The sequence below is a fragment of the Balaenoptera acutorostrata genome, chromosome 2, assembly GCF_949987535.1.
Source record: "Balaenoptera acutorostrata chromosome 2, mBalAcu1.1, whole genome shotgun sequence".
Classification (NCBI taxonomy): domain Eukaryota; kingdom Metazoa; phylum Chordata; class Mammalia; order Artiodactyla; family Balaenopteridae; genus Balaenoptera; species Balaenoptera acutorostrata.
The window spans coordinates 95,723,350-95,739,418 of NC_080065.1; the positions used below are offsets into that span (position 1 = coordinate 95,723,350).

The 16,069-nt window shown below is 38.8% G+C and overlaps 1 protein-coding gene across 1 annotated transcript; it reads right to left on the reverse strand.

Moving 5' to 3' along the window:
- Window positions 1-2,239: 2,239 nt before the first annotated feature.
- SRP19 (signal recognition particle 19) lies at window positions 2,240-8,445 on the reverse strand. Its single transcript, XM_007192102.3, has 5 exons — window positions 8,290-8,445; window positions 7,560-7,635; window positions 5,184-5,255; window positions 4,978-5,089; window positions 2,240-2,785 (listed from the first exon to the last, which is right to left on the reverse strand). Exons 1-5 carry the CDS (start codon window positions 8,328-8,330, stop codon window positions 2,652-2,654), a joined length of 435 nt encoding a protein of 144 aa, XP_007192164.1. The 5' UTR covers window positions 8,331-8,445; the 3' UTR covers window positions 2,240-2,651.
- Window positions 8,446-16,069: the final 7,624 nt, after the last annotated feature.

Here is a 16,069-nt window from a genome sequence, read left to right on the forward strand (position 1 = left end):
GCAAAGATGCATGCATGTGTTGGGGGTAAAGGAAGGAAAACGAAATCATCCTCTTCTACAGATGGAAGTTAATGCCTAAAATTGGAACTATTAAAACTGGCTGGCTCTTTAAATTATGTACAAGTATAATATTGATAACAATAAAGTCCTTAAAAAAAAGGGCAAAGGATGTGAACATAATTCACTGAAATAAATACAAATGACATTTCAACATATGAATAAATGCTCAATTTTGCTCATTAGAAAAGAGTCTATTTTTCACTTGATTGGGAAAGCAGCCAAGTTAATTATTCACTGATTGCAGCAAGATGAAGAAACAGCAATATGTTACAGCAATAGTTGTGAAACCTTTTCTGACAATCCTATTGCCCCATAACTAAAAGAATTTTAGATTCTAGTCATCTTTCTGTAAGAAATCTTTTAAGTTGACTGCCCCAGTATCCACTCTCAACTACTCACTTCCTTGGCTGCATCTACTATCAGGACTGAAAGGCTGTATTTCACTTTGTGCCAGAGTTCTCGACAATGAAACTTAAGTGAAAGTTGGCCAGGGGGGATTTTGAGAAATCTTTGGCTTTCCTTTTAAGGGGGGACAGATGTGGAACTCTGATACAATGTCGGGTCTGGTATCAGTCCTTTTACAAGCTTGCGACAACTCTAAGGATGTTAGAAACATGCCATGGATAGTGGAGTAGAAAGGTATGAGGGCATCACTGAGCAACCTAACCAACACCTATAATAACCTTTGGGTTTCATGTTATTTGAAAAAATTTAATTCCTGCTTAAGTCCCTCATTGTTCTGTTACACAGCCAAACACATTCCTAAGTGATACACTTCCCCAAAGAGGGCTTCTCTGAATCATGTTTTGCACCCCTGTATTTATTTGTAAGTCTGATATATAAACTGCTGTACTATTATGTTCACTATAAAACGTATTAACAACAGAAGTCATTAGAGAGAAAAAAACCTAAGTAGCAATTCTAATACTTCTTCCTGCATACCAATGGATCATCTCATACAGCCTGGATGTGTAACCCCTTTTAAAGCTCTGAAAGTCTGGCTTCGTTTATTCTGTAATCACTTGGAATTGTTTGATATCAAGCAATGAAAACTTAAAGAAATGGGGATTTAAAGAAGGACATAAGGAAGCTCATAAGATTCACAGAAGAGCTATACCAGGCCTCAGGAAGACAGGAATCAGGATAGCTCAAATTTGTAAACAATTCCCATCACCATCTGTACTTGTGTTTCTACTCCAGATTTAAAAATTCGTGAGAAATGATCCACTGGCCTGGCTTGGATCATATCCTGCGGTCAGGATGCAGTCCTGTAATTGACTGTCCTTCCAGAAGCATATGGAGTCAGGGAAGGCAGTTTCCCAAGAGACGATCAGTAGACAAAAACATATGGCTGGATAAGGAGTCTCTTAAATTTTATACAAAATCACCACTTTTAGAACAGTGCTTTGGAATAAAGTCAGAATCACCAATCCAATTTAGTTTCTTGAAAATCTGTTTATGTCAAGGTGCTAAAGCATAGGTAATTTTAGAACTCCAATTAAAATAATATTCTTAAGTCTACACAATAAGCAAATCTAAAGCTTAAACTCCAGGACTTTCCACATGCCAACAAACTAGTAATTGATTAAACAATTCAATTACAATAATTGAGTAGAAGAATATATCTACAGAGTGAAGTCAGAAAGAGAAAAACAAATATCATATATTAATGCATATATGTGGAATCTAGAAAAATGGTATAGATGATCTTATATGCAAAGCAGAAAGAGAGACACAGACACAGAGATCAAACATAGGGATACCACGAGGGAACGGGGGGGTGGGATGAACTGGGAGACTGGGACTGACATATATACACTACTATGTGTACAACAGATAACTAATGAGAACCTACTGTATAGCACAGGGAACTCTACTTGGTGCTCTGTGGAGACCTAAATGGGAAGGAAATCCAAAAATGAGGGGATATATGTATATGTACGGCTGATTCACTTTGCTGTGCAGCAGAAACTGACACAGTAGTGTAAAGCAACTATACTCCAAGTAAAAAAAAAAAAAAAAAAAAAAGAATATGATCTAGACTGCCTGTTCATAGACCTCCAAAAGGATTTAACCACTTTCTTCTGGTTTTAGGCTCACACTACGCTTCCACTCCCCGTTTTATCCTCTTTATCTCCTCTACTGGCATTAATTAGTTTGTAAGCAAAAGCTACAAAAGTCAGTTTGAAATTTTATTTCATTAACTTAAAAGATGAACAAAATGTGTACTTCAAATCTCATTAAACTCATTTATCTGAAACACGTTTACACAGAGGACAAACAGATATAGGATTTCAAGTAACTTATGGTAGAGTCCACTGTCCATTTAAAAATATGATTCTTTCTTTCACAAAAATTCTGCATTAAAAGGCAAAAAGAAAAAATTTCTTTTATACTGCCTAAGAGCTGGATGCATACTTCTGATGTAAATTTATTTCATTGTCAACTCTGATGCTGAAGCCGGGAGGCACAAATGTTCATAGTTCAGTTAAATGATGCAAACAGAAAGCTTCTGTTTCTCTCAGATACAAATGAGAAACCTCCATTCATGTCTCTTACAGTAGTACCACATCCTTGATTCTCATACCAGGTCACTTCTTCTTCTTTCCTTTCCCTTTTTTACTTCCCTCTCCTTGCTGAAGACTTTGGTCACCACCTCCTGTTTTTTGTGTCCTTGTTTTCAGTTTAGGTATCATTTCTGCAGCATACAACATTACTGACTTACCTAGGAACAAGAAGTTAGGCTTAGTGTATAATCTGAGAAATAAGACATAAAAGGTTGCTAACTTGAAAATCATAAAGTTTAAGAAATCATCACCACATCAAGAAAATAAGAATTTAAAAAGAAAAAATCAAATGACCATGAAGACAATGATTTGCTCAAGTGGGGACCTTTCCTGGAGAAAACGTATTAAGAACAATGCTGAAATATTTAAATGAACAAAATAAAAATTTTGATCTTGGTCCTAGGAATTGACTTGAAGATCAAAGGAAAATATATCTAAACATAACAAGCTGGAAACAGAGTCAGGATATCATTGTAACTTAAGCTAGGAAGCACAAGCCCTCTCAGTCTTACAACAAAAACCCATGTCATTAAGCTACAAAATATGTTACTCACATGTCCAAATGATCTATGCATACATGCACCCCTGCTCTGGGCACCAACCACCTCCTCCAGCTCCAGTAGCTGCTTTCAACACACCCCACTGCTCAGCTTTGTTCTTTTTACTTTCTTACTATTTTCTTACTGGAAACAGTAAGCAACATCTTTTCAACTGTAATTTTTACTTCTATGTTATTAACTAGTCAAAGCAAAAGGTTGATGGTTTTTGTTTTTGTTTTTTTGTCTTTTGACTTGTAAGAAGTAGTGTAGGAAGATGCCAAAGAAAAGAAAAAATACACTGAATATACTACCTGTCATTCCCGAGTCAGACCCTTAAGTTTCTAGAAATATCTACCAATCCTGACAGGTTTTGGTAGATACTAATAACCAAATAATTATGTTAGAATAATAACCAGTTATTTTAATTCAATTAAAAACAATTCAGTTGTCACTTTGGGGTTATTGTGTCAAGAAAAAAATTAACAGCTCCATTTAAAAAACCTAGAACGTATTTTTTACAAATAAAAAATTCAGAAAAGTAAAGAATTACATGTAAATAAATACTCATCTTCCCAATACACCGAGTTAATATATTGGAATACTGAAGTATGTTTTGTTTGGTTCTCGTTGTTTTTTAAGAAATAAAACACTAGAACTAATGCTACAATCTACTCTGACCATCACACCCCTGACCACACTCCTCACCCCCTACTCGCCATTAGGTTAACTAGTACCTTGAGACTTGGTGTTTTCTTCCAGTCCATTTCAAAAGTGTTTATATATATGTCAATAAACAATACTGCATATACATCAATAAACAGTAATATTTTGTATTTAAATGTATACCTAAGTGGCACCACACTATGCATATCTCTTGTGTTTTTCACTCAATATGGCTTTTTATTTTTAATTTTTAAAATTATTTATTTATTTTGGCCACCCCACGCAGCTTGTGCGATCTTAGTTCCCTGACTGGGGATTGAACCCCAGGCCCCTGGCAGTGAGAGCACAGAGTCCTAACCACTGGACCGCCAGGGAATTCCCTCAATATGGCTTTTTATTTTTTTATTTAATAAATTTATTTATTTTTTGGCAGCGTTGGGTCTTAGTTACTGCGCGCGGGCTTCCTCTAGTTGCAGTTAGCGGGGGCTACTCTTTGTTGCGGTGCGTGGGCTTCTCATTGCGGTGGTTTCTCTTGTTGTGGAGCACGGGCTCTAGGCACGCGGGCTTCAGTAGTTGTGGCACGTGGGCTCAGTAGTTGTAGCTCACGGGCTCTGGAGCGCAGGCTCAGTAGTTGTGGCGCACGGGCTTAGCTGCTCCACGGCATGTGGGATCTTCCCGGACCAGGGCTTGAACCCATGTCCCCTGCATTGGCAGGCAGGTTCTTAACCACTGCGCCACCAGGGAAGGCCTCAATATGGCTTCTTAAATTTACTGATAGAAATGAATAACAGACCTCAAGGGTCTCTAGGATCTGAAATAGCAGTAATGTATGACCATTTAATAATTTCACATTCTTAACCTGGGGACAATGATGGGACTTCCAGAGGTTTATAAAATGTTCATGCAACAATTTTTTTTTTTTTTGGAGAAATGATTAGTAGGTTTCATCACATTCTCAAAGGTCCTTAACTTAAAAGAAGTTAAAAGCATTGTTTACCTCTCTGCATCAGCAGTAGCCCTTTTTCTAAATTAATCTATAGAATGCAAATTATGTTTTTGACCTGTCAAAAGGTCAGTTTTAGAACATTTTTGGCAGTGTAGAGGAGTAACCTATCCCAAACTTAATTCATTCATTAAAAAAAGCTTACGTGATGGGAACTGTACAAGACAGAGGCTGCCATCTTCCTGTTTGAGCTGGACCCGGACTCTGCCCCTGTACTGAAGATCACGATTCCATTCTCTAGAGTACATTTTATTTTTCTAACATAAAGAGATAAATAAAAACAGGCTTTAAGAAAGTTATTATGTCAATGAGATGAGTATGGAAAATAGTGAACAAAGAACCATATCATACCTCAAGAAATACATTAAGTCCAACTGCTGAGCATACATCTTGAATCTCTGTAGCTGTAGGATTTTCAACAGCCTGAAAGGTTAAAAACAAAAACACTAAATAGCTCAGCTTTAAGTGGATATTGCTACATTGTTGTATAAATCATTTCAAATACTATGATCAAAACACATACCAAAATCCTAGTTTTTTTTTTTTTTTTTTTTTTACTAGGTACAGTTGTTTCAATTGTAATTTTTAAATTCCTGGGACTCACATTGATTCATACTTGTGTATCCACCTCCCTTCCAAGAGAACATAAACTTCACAGGGTTAATACTGGTTAAACAACTATTACAGATGCAACCATTTCCTCCCTCCCTCCTTTCTTTCTTTCTGTCTGTCTGTATTTACTCTTTGGTTTCCATACTCAGCAAATTATAAGGTATAACAACAGTATTCAGGATAGACAAAGCTTAGTATGGGTAATGGAGATTCCACTGCTTAATGAGGAGCAGTGTTTGTTCTTATCACCAAGTACCCTTTCTGGCTCCTCCAGAAGCCCTCAGGATTCTGTAGTCATTAATGGTACATTTTGATGGACACATCTGTCTATTAAATAAATATATGCTAGGAACTGTCTTTGCCACAAGGGTCTTTTTTTCAAGAAGGCTACATAATACAGATGCAACCACTTTAGAAAACTGGCAGCATCTACTAAAGTTAAATATATGCATTTTTTATGGCCATGCAATTCCACTGCTATAGGTATGTATTGAGGAAAAATACAAAATAGACAATCTCAACAATGTTCACAGTAGCACTATTTTTAATAGCCCCAAAGTAGAAACAACCCAACTATCCATCAATAGTAGGCTGGACTGTGGTATATACACACAATGCAGTACTACAGAGCAGTGGCTTTCAGCAAGGTAATTTTGCCCCGACATTCAGCAATGCTAGGAGACATTTTTGATCATCACAACTAGGGTGGGGTAGGGCACTGGCTTCTGGTGGGTAGAAGCCAAGGATGCCGCTAAACCCCCCACAGCACAGCACAGCCTCTGCAACCTGAATCATCTGGCTCAAAACGCCGGTGGTGCTGCTGTCGGGAAACCCTACAACAGAGCAATGAGATTCAACAAACTACACTCACAAGTGCAGGGTATAAGCACTCGTAAGCTGAAACGTCATAAGCTTCATGTTCATTGAAATCAGACAGACATAAAAGTACATAGCGTGTAATGCCACTGAAACAAAATAAGAAACAAGCAACAGTAATCTACGGTATCGGAAGTCAGGGCAGGGGTCATCCTTTGTAGTGAGTGTATGTGGAGGGAACAGAGACTGGGAAGGGACATAAAGGAATCTTCCTGAGTGCTGGTAACATGTTCTTTTTAAAATCTGGGTGCTTGGTTACCCATGCGTACTCATTTTATGAAATTTAATCAAAATAAACACAAGATTTATATATGTTTATGTATGTATGCTATAAATCAATAAAGCTAAAAACGATTCAATCATTCTCCAAATTATCCTGAGAGCTTGCTTCCAGAGGCCTCTGTCAATGTGGCTTGATGTTAGGCATTACTCTGAATCAGTGCTTTGGCGTCTTCTCTTTTACCCTGTAGCAGCAAAGTAGACTTTCCTCTACACATTTAAGCAGTAAAATGAGAGATATTAAATAACACAAAAATAATGTATTGCTTCAGGCCAAGTTCCTTAAATCCATCATCAGATTATAAAATGTAAATTAATCTTAAAAAAAATAGACTATAACATTAATTTTGAAAATGAAAAGCTACAAAGACCCCCTTCACTTGGCACTAGGCCCTTTCTAAACTTAAGCCACAAGGCCAACTAAGAACTCGGGTTTTTCTACTGAAACAGCACAAGGGGGAAATCATCTCTTTTAAAACTATAAACACCTACTTTTAAAAAGTATTAATTTTAAAGTAACTTTACCCCTCTCAAAAAGAAGACGATGACGATGATAACAGACATAAAACTGTAAAACTCAACATATCTGAATTTTCTGCAAGTCTTGTTTAAAAACTCAGCTGCATTCCGTATATCATATTGTACAATGCCATAATTTTGGTTTCCTTTATTAAGGGAAAGAGTGTCATAACCTTAAGTTTAAAAAAACAAAAACGTGCAAACCCTACAACGCTCCACCCCCAACTTCCTTCAAACACAGGCTCATGAAGAACCACTTAAAAAATTCTTTCAGTTATGAATCAGTGCCCTCCTGCATCACCATTATTAACGAAAGCACCCCAATTGTTGGCTGCCGTTCTCCTCATGCCCCAAACAATGGAGTAAAGTAAAAGAAGCCTTTGTGGCCCTGACAATACAACCTCCCCAGGCCCTCAAAGACAGAAGTAACAGCCTGCTTACCTTACTTATGGGGATTCGCCGTCCCTCCGCTATGGTCTTCTTGTTATTTAAATAAGCAGGATAGATACAAATGAACCTGCCACAGGAAAAGCCCAGCTGGTATCACTAGAGAAATATTTCCAAAAATTCATTCATTCTTTCTTTCATCATCATCATCATCAGGATTGCCGATACACCTATACTATTATGTGCTTAACTTTTTTTCTTTAAACTGCCTCCCCTCTACTTAAAAAGCGAACTTTAACTTACTATCTTAGATGGAAAAAAACATCACTTGCTAGAGGGAGGGAGGGAGGAAGGAAGGAAGCAGCGCCGTAACTGTTAGATACAAGTGCCTGTCAAAAGCTTCTGAGGGCGGGGCCTGCTCTCCCATATAGAAACTAAGGAGTCAGAGGTATTAAAGGCTTGAAAGAACTCAAACGAGCCTTTCCGAACATACCAACAACTGAAAGAACAGATTTTTCACACTGTGATTACTTAACGTCATGTCCACGTAGCACCCAAAGTCCTCTGTCTCACGTACAGGTAAACACTGAGCTAGGTTAAGTTGGGATCTAGGGACCTGCGAACAGCCCTGGCGCAGCCGGCCTCAGGGAGGAACGGACGCCGGAGGACAGGCCCGGAGCCCGGGGCTGGGGCTGAGCTCTCCCGGCGAGCCTTCCTCAGGGCTGGGGAAGGCTGCGCAACACCCGCGGGCTCGCCGCAAGCCCCGTCCTCTCTCCGGACTCACCTGTCCTGGTCGGCCGGGGACCGCGCAGCGGCACAAGCCATCTTCACCCAGCCCCCAGGCCAAACCTGCAGGGAGAAACCCGGCCTGAATTCAGCTCGGAGATTTCCCAGACAACCCCATTTCCGGCGGAAGTCCTGCCCACCGAAACGCCTATGCTTCCGCCGCTTTTCACCGTCGGTTTGTTCCAGCACCTGTCGCTCGGCGTCAGGATCTCTAGTTTCTGACGTGGCGTCGAAACCTCTCGCGAGAGGGTCCACGCACGCTACTGATTCCTTCGCTTTTCAAGATCTCGCCAAAACCAGCCCTTGGGGCGCTTGGTCTGTCACTAAAATCGGCTTAAGCGTTTACGCGCTTTCTTGGCCAATTTCACATTGCGTTTGGTTGGTGCTGACTTCTCTCGTCCTTAGAGTAGGGCTTCACACCGCGGGTGATCTGTGAGTTCCGAGCAAGTTGTTAGGGTAGGCAAGAAAATACCCTTTATGTTTAATCTTTAACCGCTCCTGGGCCCTGCAGCCTGCCTTCAACTTGGCAAAAATGGAACTAGCAAAATTACTTGGCACTGTATTTCAGTATGCTGTGTAATGTTAGAAATTTGACTATACACTTTTCAAAACCTTTACCCTAAAATTCACTGTATTTTTACATACCTTAGGTTAATTGCAAAGCACTGTTTGAGCATTCCATTCTTTAAACACAACTTTATTCCTATTTTCGTAGCGGCCGTTTATTCAGAAAACCGGACAAGGTAAAATAGGTATTTTCTTCTAAAAATGAAAAAACAAAATAAAACAAAAATCTGCCCAAAGGCTTGAGTCTAAGCGAGGCTGGGTAATTTTCGCCATTCAACGCTAATGATGGCTGAGCATAAATACCCAGCTGGTCTGACTGGAAGCCCCTGATTTTTCTCCATCCCCTCAGTTCCTGTCTCTCAATCTTCCTTGTACTAGTGTCTTAGTTTGGTGGATTAGTTTGGTGCTGATGTATATAAATGTCTTACTTCTTTCTGAAGTGCACAAGATTCCTGTAAAAAGAGCTTCATGCAATGACCAAACCAAACCAGTTTCTACAGAAGTCTGAGAATTTGCCCTAGGATAACTGTCACGGGGGGAATTCCAGAGCACAACGTGGTGTTTATGAGTAAGATTTGTCTACATTCCATCTCCAGCCTCTGTTGGATTCATATCTATTGATATATCTTGGTTTAGGAGGGTAGACTGTAAGTAAAATTACTTTTAGTGAACCTGTTTCATTACAAATCCTTTAAGGCATTTGAACACAAGCAGTACTGCTTTGGTACTCTTAACGGGGAAGTGTTATACCAAATACCAAAGTGGAGGACAGGTGTTCTTCCACTTCTAGAGGAATAGAGTGCAACTTCTGGACACCAAGAACTCCTGACAGTATGGTTCCCACTTAGGCACCACCAAGATTCTGGCTGGTGTCTGATGGAGAGCACTTTTGGTAGATCTGGTTGGTTTGAAAAGACATAACGTGAGAACATTTACTGAGCTGAAGACTCAAGATTGAAAAGACTCAGTACTAAAAGATAGGGCTGTGAAAACAAACACACACATGGACTTACACTAGTAAAACTGCTTTATTTCAAGGATAAAAACAAAACTCTAAAAACACCAAGGTAGGAAATAAAAGTTATCTATAGGAGAAAAGAACTCAGACTGACTGTTGAACTTCTTAGACACAGTAAACATAAGAAGTTAAGAGTTTTGAAGAAAATGAACTGTGACTGAAGTTGTGACCCAAATTATCCTTTGTGTGAGGGCAAAAGAAAAACAATTTTAAACAAACAAGGATTTAGAAAGTATATTCCCAACTTAGCTTTTCTGGGAACAAACAAACAAACAAAACAAAACTATTTAAGGACATACTCCAGCCAAGCCAAATTATATTAACATAAAGATTTGAAGAAAGTGTTTCCTCTATGCTATATAGGGGAAACAGTGGTGAACACTTATATCTAAGTGAATTCAAATAATTATTAATAATGTGATGGTGAAGATAACTGCAATTGTTAAAACAAGATTCTGAAAATTAAAAACAAGTGAATCCGTTACTACTGGAACAGAGATTTTGCAGAGAACTTAGATTTCAACTGAAATAGTGTATGTCTCTGTTTCTAAAATCATTACCTGCTACATCACCAGGGTTTTCATAGGACCTTGACTTCTTACCTTTTTTTCTGCCTTCTCTTTCCTTTTGTCTTCCTGTCTCTGTTCCTCAACCCCCCCATTCCTGGGTACCCCAAGAACCCCAAGTTCTTGCCTCTCTTAAGCACACCTATGAGATTTTCTCTAATCCTCCTCCCACTCAAACTCCAGGCTTGGCTTTACAGATCCCAAACCCACCAAGGTCCTCAGCTAAAGAAAAGGACCTTTTGAGAATTTTACCTTAACAAGAGCCACACTTTCTGGAAGGAAGTTGTGGTTTTAAATAATAACTCTCCTTTTGTTTTGTATAGACGAAGTCATCTGTCAAAGACTGACAGTGTCACTGGTTCCATGGTTTTTGTCAGTATCCCTTTGTGTTTGTAATTTTGTTTCATACACTTGATGCTCTATCATTTGATGTTTAAAGAAAGTCATAACGATGTTCACCTTCTTTTCATTATGTTTGATGTCTTTTATCCAGAATTATAGTTTGACATAAATTTACCTTTACTGTTTTCTTTGCATTTGCCTGTGCAAAAGTGGTTGTGCTTTTAGTTTTATACATTCTGGATCATTTTTAAAATTAATTAATTTTTTATTTTTTATGTTTTTGGCTGTGTTGGGTTTTTGCTGCTGCGCGAGGGCTTTCTCTAGGTGCGGCAAGCGGGGCTACTCTTCGTTGCGGTGCACGGGCTTCTCATTGCGGTGGCTTCTCTTGTTGTGGAGCACGGGCTCTAGGTGTGCAGGCTTCAGTAGTTGCAGCACAGGGCCTCAGTAATTGTGGCACTCGGGCCCTAGAGTGCGTGGGCTTCAGTAGTTGTGGCACGTGGGCTCAGTAGTTGTGGCTCGTGGGCTCTAGAGCGCAGCCTCAGTAGTTGTGGCGCATGGGCTTAGTTGCTCCACGGCATGTGGGATCTTCCCAGACCAGGGATCGAACCCGTGTCCCCTGCATTGGCAGCTGGATTCTTAACCACTGTGCCACCAGAGAAGTCCCCATTCTGGATCATTTTAAATGTGTCTTTTACTAATGGCGTATAACTGGAGGATATTTTTTTTACTTGACTCCAACCTGAGAGTGGTTATTTTACCATATGTGCTCAATCCACTCATTATTTGGTATTACTGTGTCATTATATGCTTCTTTGTGGCTAATTCTCCCTCTCCCATTTTCTCCATTCTTTGATATTTTGTTCAAGTATTCTTAGTTATCTTTGACTAATGCTTTGGATGGAAATTTTTCTTTCTTTTTAACATTGGGGTTACCACTAAATAAAAAAATGGAATTTGTATTTTTCCAAGTTAAAAGTAAAATAGTATCTTTTGACACTGCCTACTTAAGATTAGAAATTTAGCATGCTTTTACGTCTTCTCTCCCTCGTTTCCCAGTTTGGGTTGGAATAATCTGGAATTTAAGATTATTAAAATTATTAAGCATTTCATCTTTTCAGTTTTGAGTTACATGGACATTCACAATGAGATTCATTATCAGATTAACCACAATTATTTACACGTTCATTCAAGTTTAAAGGTTTTATTGCTCAAACCATTTCCTTAATAGTTTCCCATTTATTTTAATTGCTTGGGCAGCAAGAATACTATGGTAGAGGTATGTCATGGATTCTGGTTTCCCAGTGCTTTGGAAATGCCCCGCATAGATTTCGAGAATTCATGTCTTATGCATCCTGCTTCCTCAATGGAGAAACCAAACAACCGAGCGTTCCCAGACTCGACAGGCAGGTGACAGAGCTTCTGCCAATCATGTCCACCCAAGCAAGACTTCAATCCAGAATTAAGCAGTGTGAGGAAGCAAGTGCTGCACAGAATCTTAATTTATGGGGAGGGTGGTGTCAGAGGGTTCCAGAGGTTAGGGGCAACAACTTGTTCTTTTTGAAGCAGTCTCACAGTATGGTTTGGGTATTATTTCCACTGTGGTTTCCAAGTCTGATTTTCTGGCCCTCATACAGCTCCTGTGAGCTACCTAAGATTCCTTAAATGAATGTCTTGTCTTTCAGAGAAGGTCTTGTTGTTAATTACTATAATAAGAATCCCAAATGATACAAGTATTCCAGATAAATGCTAGTTTGGCTGGTTTCAGAATTCTTAGGTAGTATTTCCACTTGCTTCCAAATGCTGTATATATTGTTCCATTGCTTTATTTTCCTTTTTTGGCATTTGGTATTGCAGGAAGAAATCTGATGCCAACCTAGTTTTTTTTTTTTTTTTTGGTAGGCAGCCTATTCCTCTCTCCCCACAGATGATTTTAGAAAGCTTTCTCTATATTAAAAAATCAAAAAACCTCACGAAGATGTGTCTAAAGAGTCTTCTGTTAGTTTCAAGTTACTTCAGGAACAAAGCGGGTTTAAAAGTTCATAAATGCCCCAAACACAAGGAAAAGTAGAACTAGGCCCCAGAATCGGCAGGGACTGAGGTAACGCCAGGAGCTAGTGACTCTTGTCTGTCTCTCACTTGCTTTCTATGCCTCCCTCCCATATCTGTTCCTTCTCTCTCTAGTGACTGACTTTCTCTTACTTTTAGCTTCATGATGCCAATCATAGTGGCCTCAGCCTTAACTCTACACGATCTTTTAGTTCCAGCACTCAATCACCAACCAGAAATTTCCTTTGACTCTTATTTAAAATTGGCCCAGTCTTTTTTTTTTTTTTGACAAGCCTCACAAGTCTTTGGTCACTGGTCAGTTAATGATGAGTCTCCCCTGGGTCAGGCATCTGCCTCTGGTGCAAACAGCCATGGTTGGGGGGAAAGACTGGGTACGGGGTTCAGTGACCAACAGTGAGACTAAGTGTCTGGGTTCCAAAAGGTGGTGTAGCTGGGGCAGGTAATGTGTGCAACATTCTCAATAGTTCATTTTTCACTACTGTTGCTTTATATTCAGTGGTCACCTCCACTAGCATAAAGTTGAGTATTTTTAATTAAAAAAAGGAACAGTCTCATAACTTCAAGAAAATAAGCAAATAGTCACAGATTTTGAGAGTTATCCTGAATATCAGAAGTGTATTTAGCACCAAGAACAACATTATACACACAAAAAAACATACAGGTTGAAAGAAGCATCAATGGTCTAACAAAAACCAGAATATAGTTTTATAGACCAAAGAACAGAGGAGAATGGCAGGAAAATGACCTGGTGTTTATAGGAGTCAAAGTCCATAGGTTTCAACACTACAAAGTAATATTTAAAAGTAGGCATAATATGAAGGAATTAGAAATTAAAAAAAAATAATTTATACACTCTATTTCAACCATCAAGACTTTTGAAAAATTATTTTTGTTTGGTAAGTGTGAACAATCTGATTACTGAAATACTCTTCAGCTCTTGGCAATTTTCTTTTTGCATTTGTGGCACTCTGTTCTTTTGGTATCTTAGATACAAGGAACCCCCTGTGATAACATGAATTCAGATATAGTGCAACTGGCTCCCTTCTCCAGCAAGACTCATCCCTTCAGTTAATTAACCTTGTGGTAACTAGTTTATGGAAAAAAAAGTCTTTTGACTGTACTTAGAGTGCAATTTGATTCTTTTGGGCTTATCTTTTATTTCATTATTTCCCTCTCATTAACTTTCCTGTTAGTGCAAGGTAACTTGTAAAGCTTATTCTCAAATACCAATTTGCCATAGTTAATTGGTTGTTTGTATACTAACAAAACGGGTGCATTTTTCTTTCATCTGAAGTCAATCTGCCTTCACTTCAAAGTTCTCTTTCCCCTTTTCTTGGTGTGTGTTTGTCTCTTTCGATCTTATTGCAAATCCAAATTAGATATTTGCTGAAATTTTTGCCTTTTTGATAACCGTTCCAAAGGGAACATTAGTCAATCCCTCAGACACAGTCATTGTCTTTAGAATTACCTGCTCGTTCATGTCTGGCAAATTTGTCTACTATCGGGAGCTGCGATGGGCTGTATCAGATTGTATGGCTCAATATTCAAATCTTTCCTGCCTAAAGGAGAGGGAAGTTTGGTATACTTTCTCGTATGTCGAGTCCAGTGGTTGAGAAGAGCAGCTGGAACTGAAGGCAGTCACTCAAGGAGCTTCGCTGTGGTGACACAGGGCAGTGGCTCTCAGAGTGTGGCTCCCAGACCAGCAGCATCAGCATCACCTGAGAACTTGTCAGAACTGCACATTCTTGGGCCTCACTCAGAATCACAAAGTGTGGGCGTGTGTCTTAACATTTTTGGTGATTCAAATGCACTCTAGTTTTTTCTTTTTTTTAAACCACAAAGGACATATATTGAGCATGTTTTCATATTACAACATTACAGAATAAATGTATGGATTAATTTAAAAAATACACACAAACATACAATAAACAAATGTGGCTTGGATTTGCACTAAGATCAAATGCACTCTAGTTTGAAAACCACTCACTGCCTTAGGAGTGCTGTTTGCTGCAGTCCAAAGATAACAGGGCACTTCCCTACTTCTCTTAACAGGCGTTGCAACTCCACGCTGGGCTCAGTACGCCGTTTGTAACAAGCATAAACTGAGAATATTTGGCTTGCTATCACTTATGGCAGCACTCTGTGAAGTTCTAAAAGTAGAATTGAGATTTGCTCCTTTACTAATTCAGAGCCATTCTCTCTAACTAGAGGGTCTCATACAGCAACTTTTTCCTCAATGGGCAATTCAGACTGATTGCACCTTCTCCCAGTAGGCGTTGTCTACCGGAATTCCTGAATTTTCTGGCATATGGAAGGCACCCTTTTTTCATTTTCAGCATTGATGTTTTTCTCCTTCCTTGAGAAAGGCAATTTTATTCTAATTGACTTATATCCCATCTCTTTCCATAAAAGTATTTGAAGTGGTTTATAAAAATTGGCACGAGTAACTCAAAAAAATAGAAAATCAGGACTAAAGGAAAAGGAAATATGACCTATATCCATGTGTCCCTGTTGGATAAGGCAGCCTTTGAGAAAAACAGAATAATTTAGTATTATTACTTAAAAACTATTTCATTCAGATAAAATTTGACAAAAATTTAAATGTAGATATACTCCAAAGGTCAGTAAATTGAGGTGTTTGCAAAGTGGTGCAGTAGAAAGAGTACGGGCTTTGGAGTCAAATGCCTTATTTCAAATCACAGCACTTACTTACTGGCATGTTAGTAAATGACTTTAAAAAAAAGTCATTACCTGTAAATGATAAACACAGGTAAGGGTAGATAATTAACTACATGATGTGATTTCAAAGACACCAGGTAGATGTGCTTACTCCTCACCCCTTTTCCCAGCATCCTGGTATATCCAAATACCTTTTCCCTTCCCCCCAATGCAGAGTGCATGAATTTTATTATTAAAAATAAATTTTCATTTATTCAACAAATATGTGAGCATTTATCATCATCCTTACCCTCTGATCATTTAGAACAAATTCTGGGAAGATATAGTACGTCAGCTTTTTAAATACTTCTATCAGTTTATCCTCCTTCCTGAAGGATTCTCTCCCTGCTGTGTGAGGAAGGGGGAGCTTGAACACATACTCCGCAAACCTATCAAAAACAAAGTTTCCCTTAACAGACAGGGGTTTCTAAATAGTCTTTTGAATATCTTAATAGTGTTAAATCTACCTTTGAAGTTCAACATGATTTGCATTTTCTGAG

Bases quoted from the DNA above. Each gene is read 5' to 3' on its own strand.
- SRP19 (XM_007192102.3), bottom strand. From the start codon at position 8,330: ATGGCTTGTGCCGCTGCGCGGTCCCCGGCCGACCAGGACAG. The intron at 7,636-8,289 runs GTGAGTCCGGAG...TTCCTGTGGCAG, and splicing joins TCCCCGGCCGACCAGGACAG to GTTCATTTGTATCTATCCTG. The intron at 5,256-7,559 runs GTAAGCAGGCTG...TTAACCTTTCAG, and splicing joins GGCGAATCCCCATAAGTAAG to GCTGTTGAAAATCCTACAGC.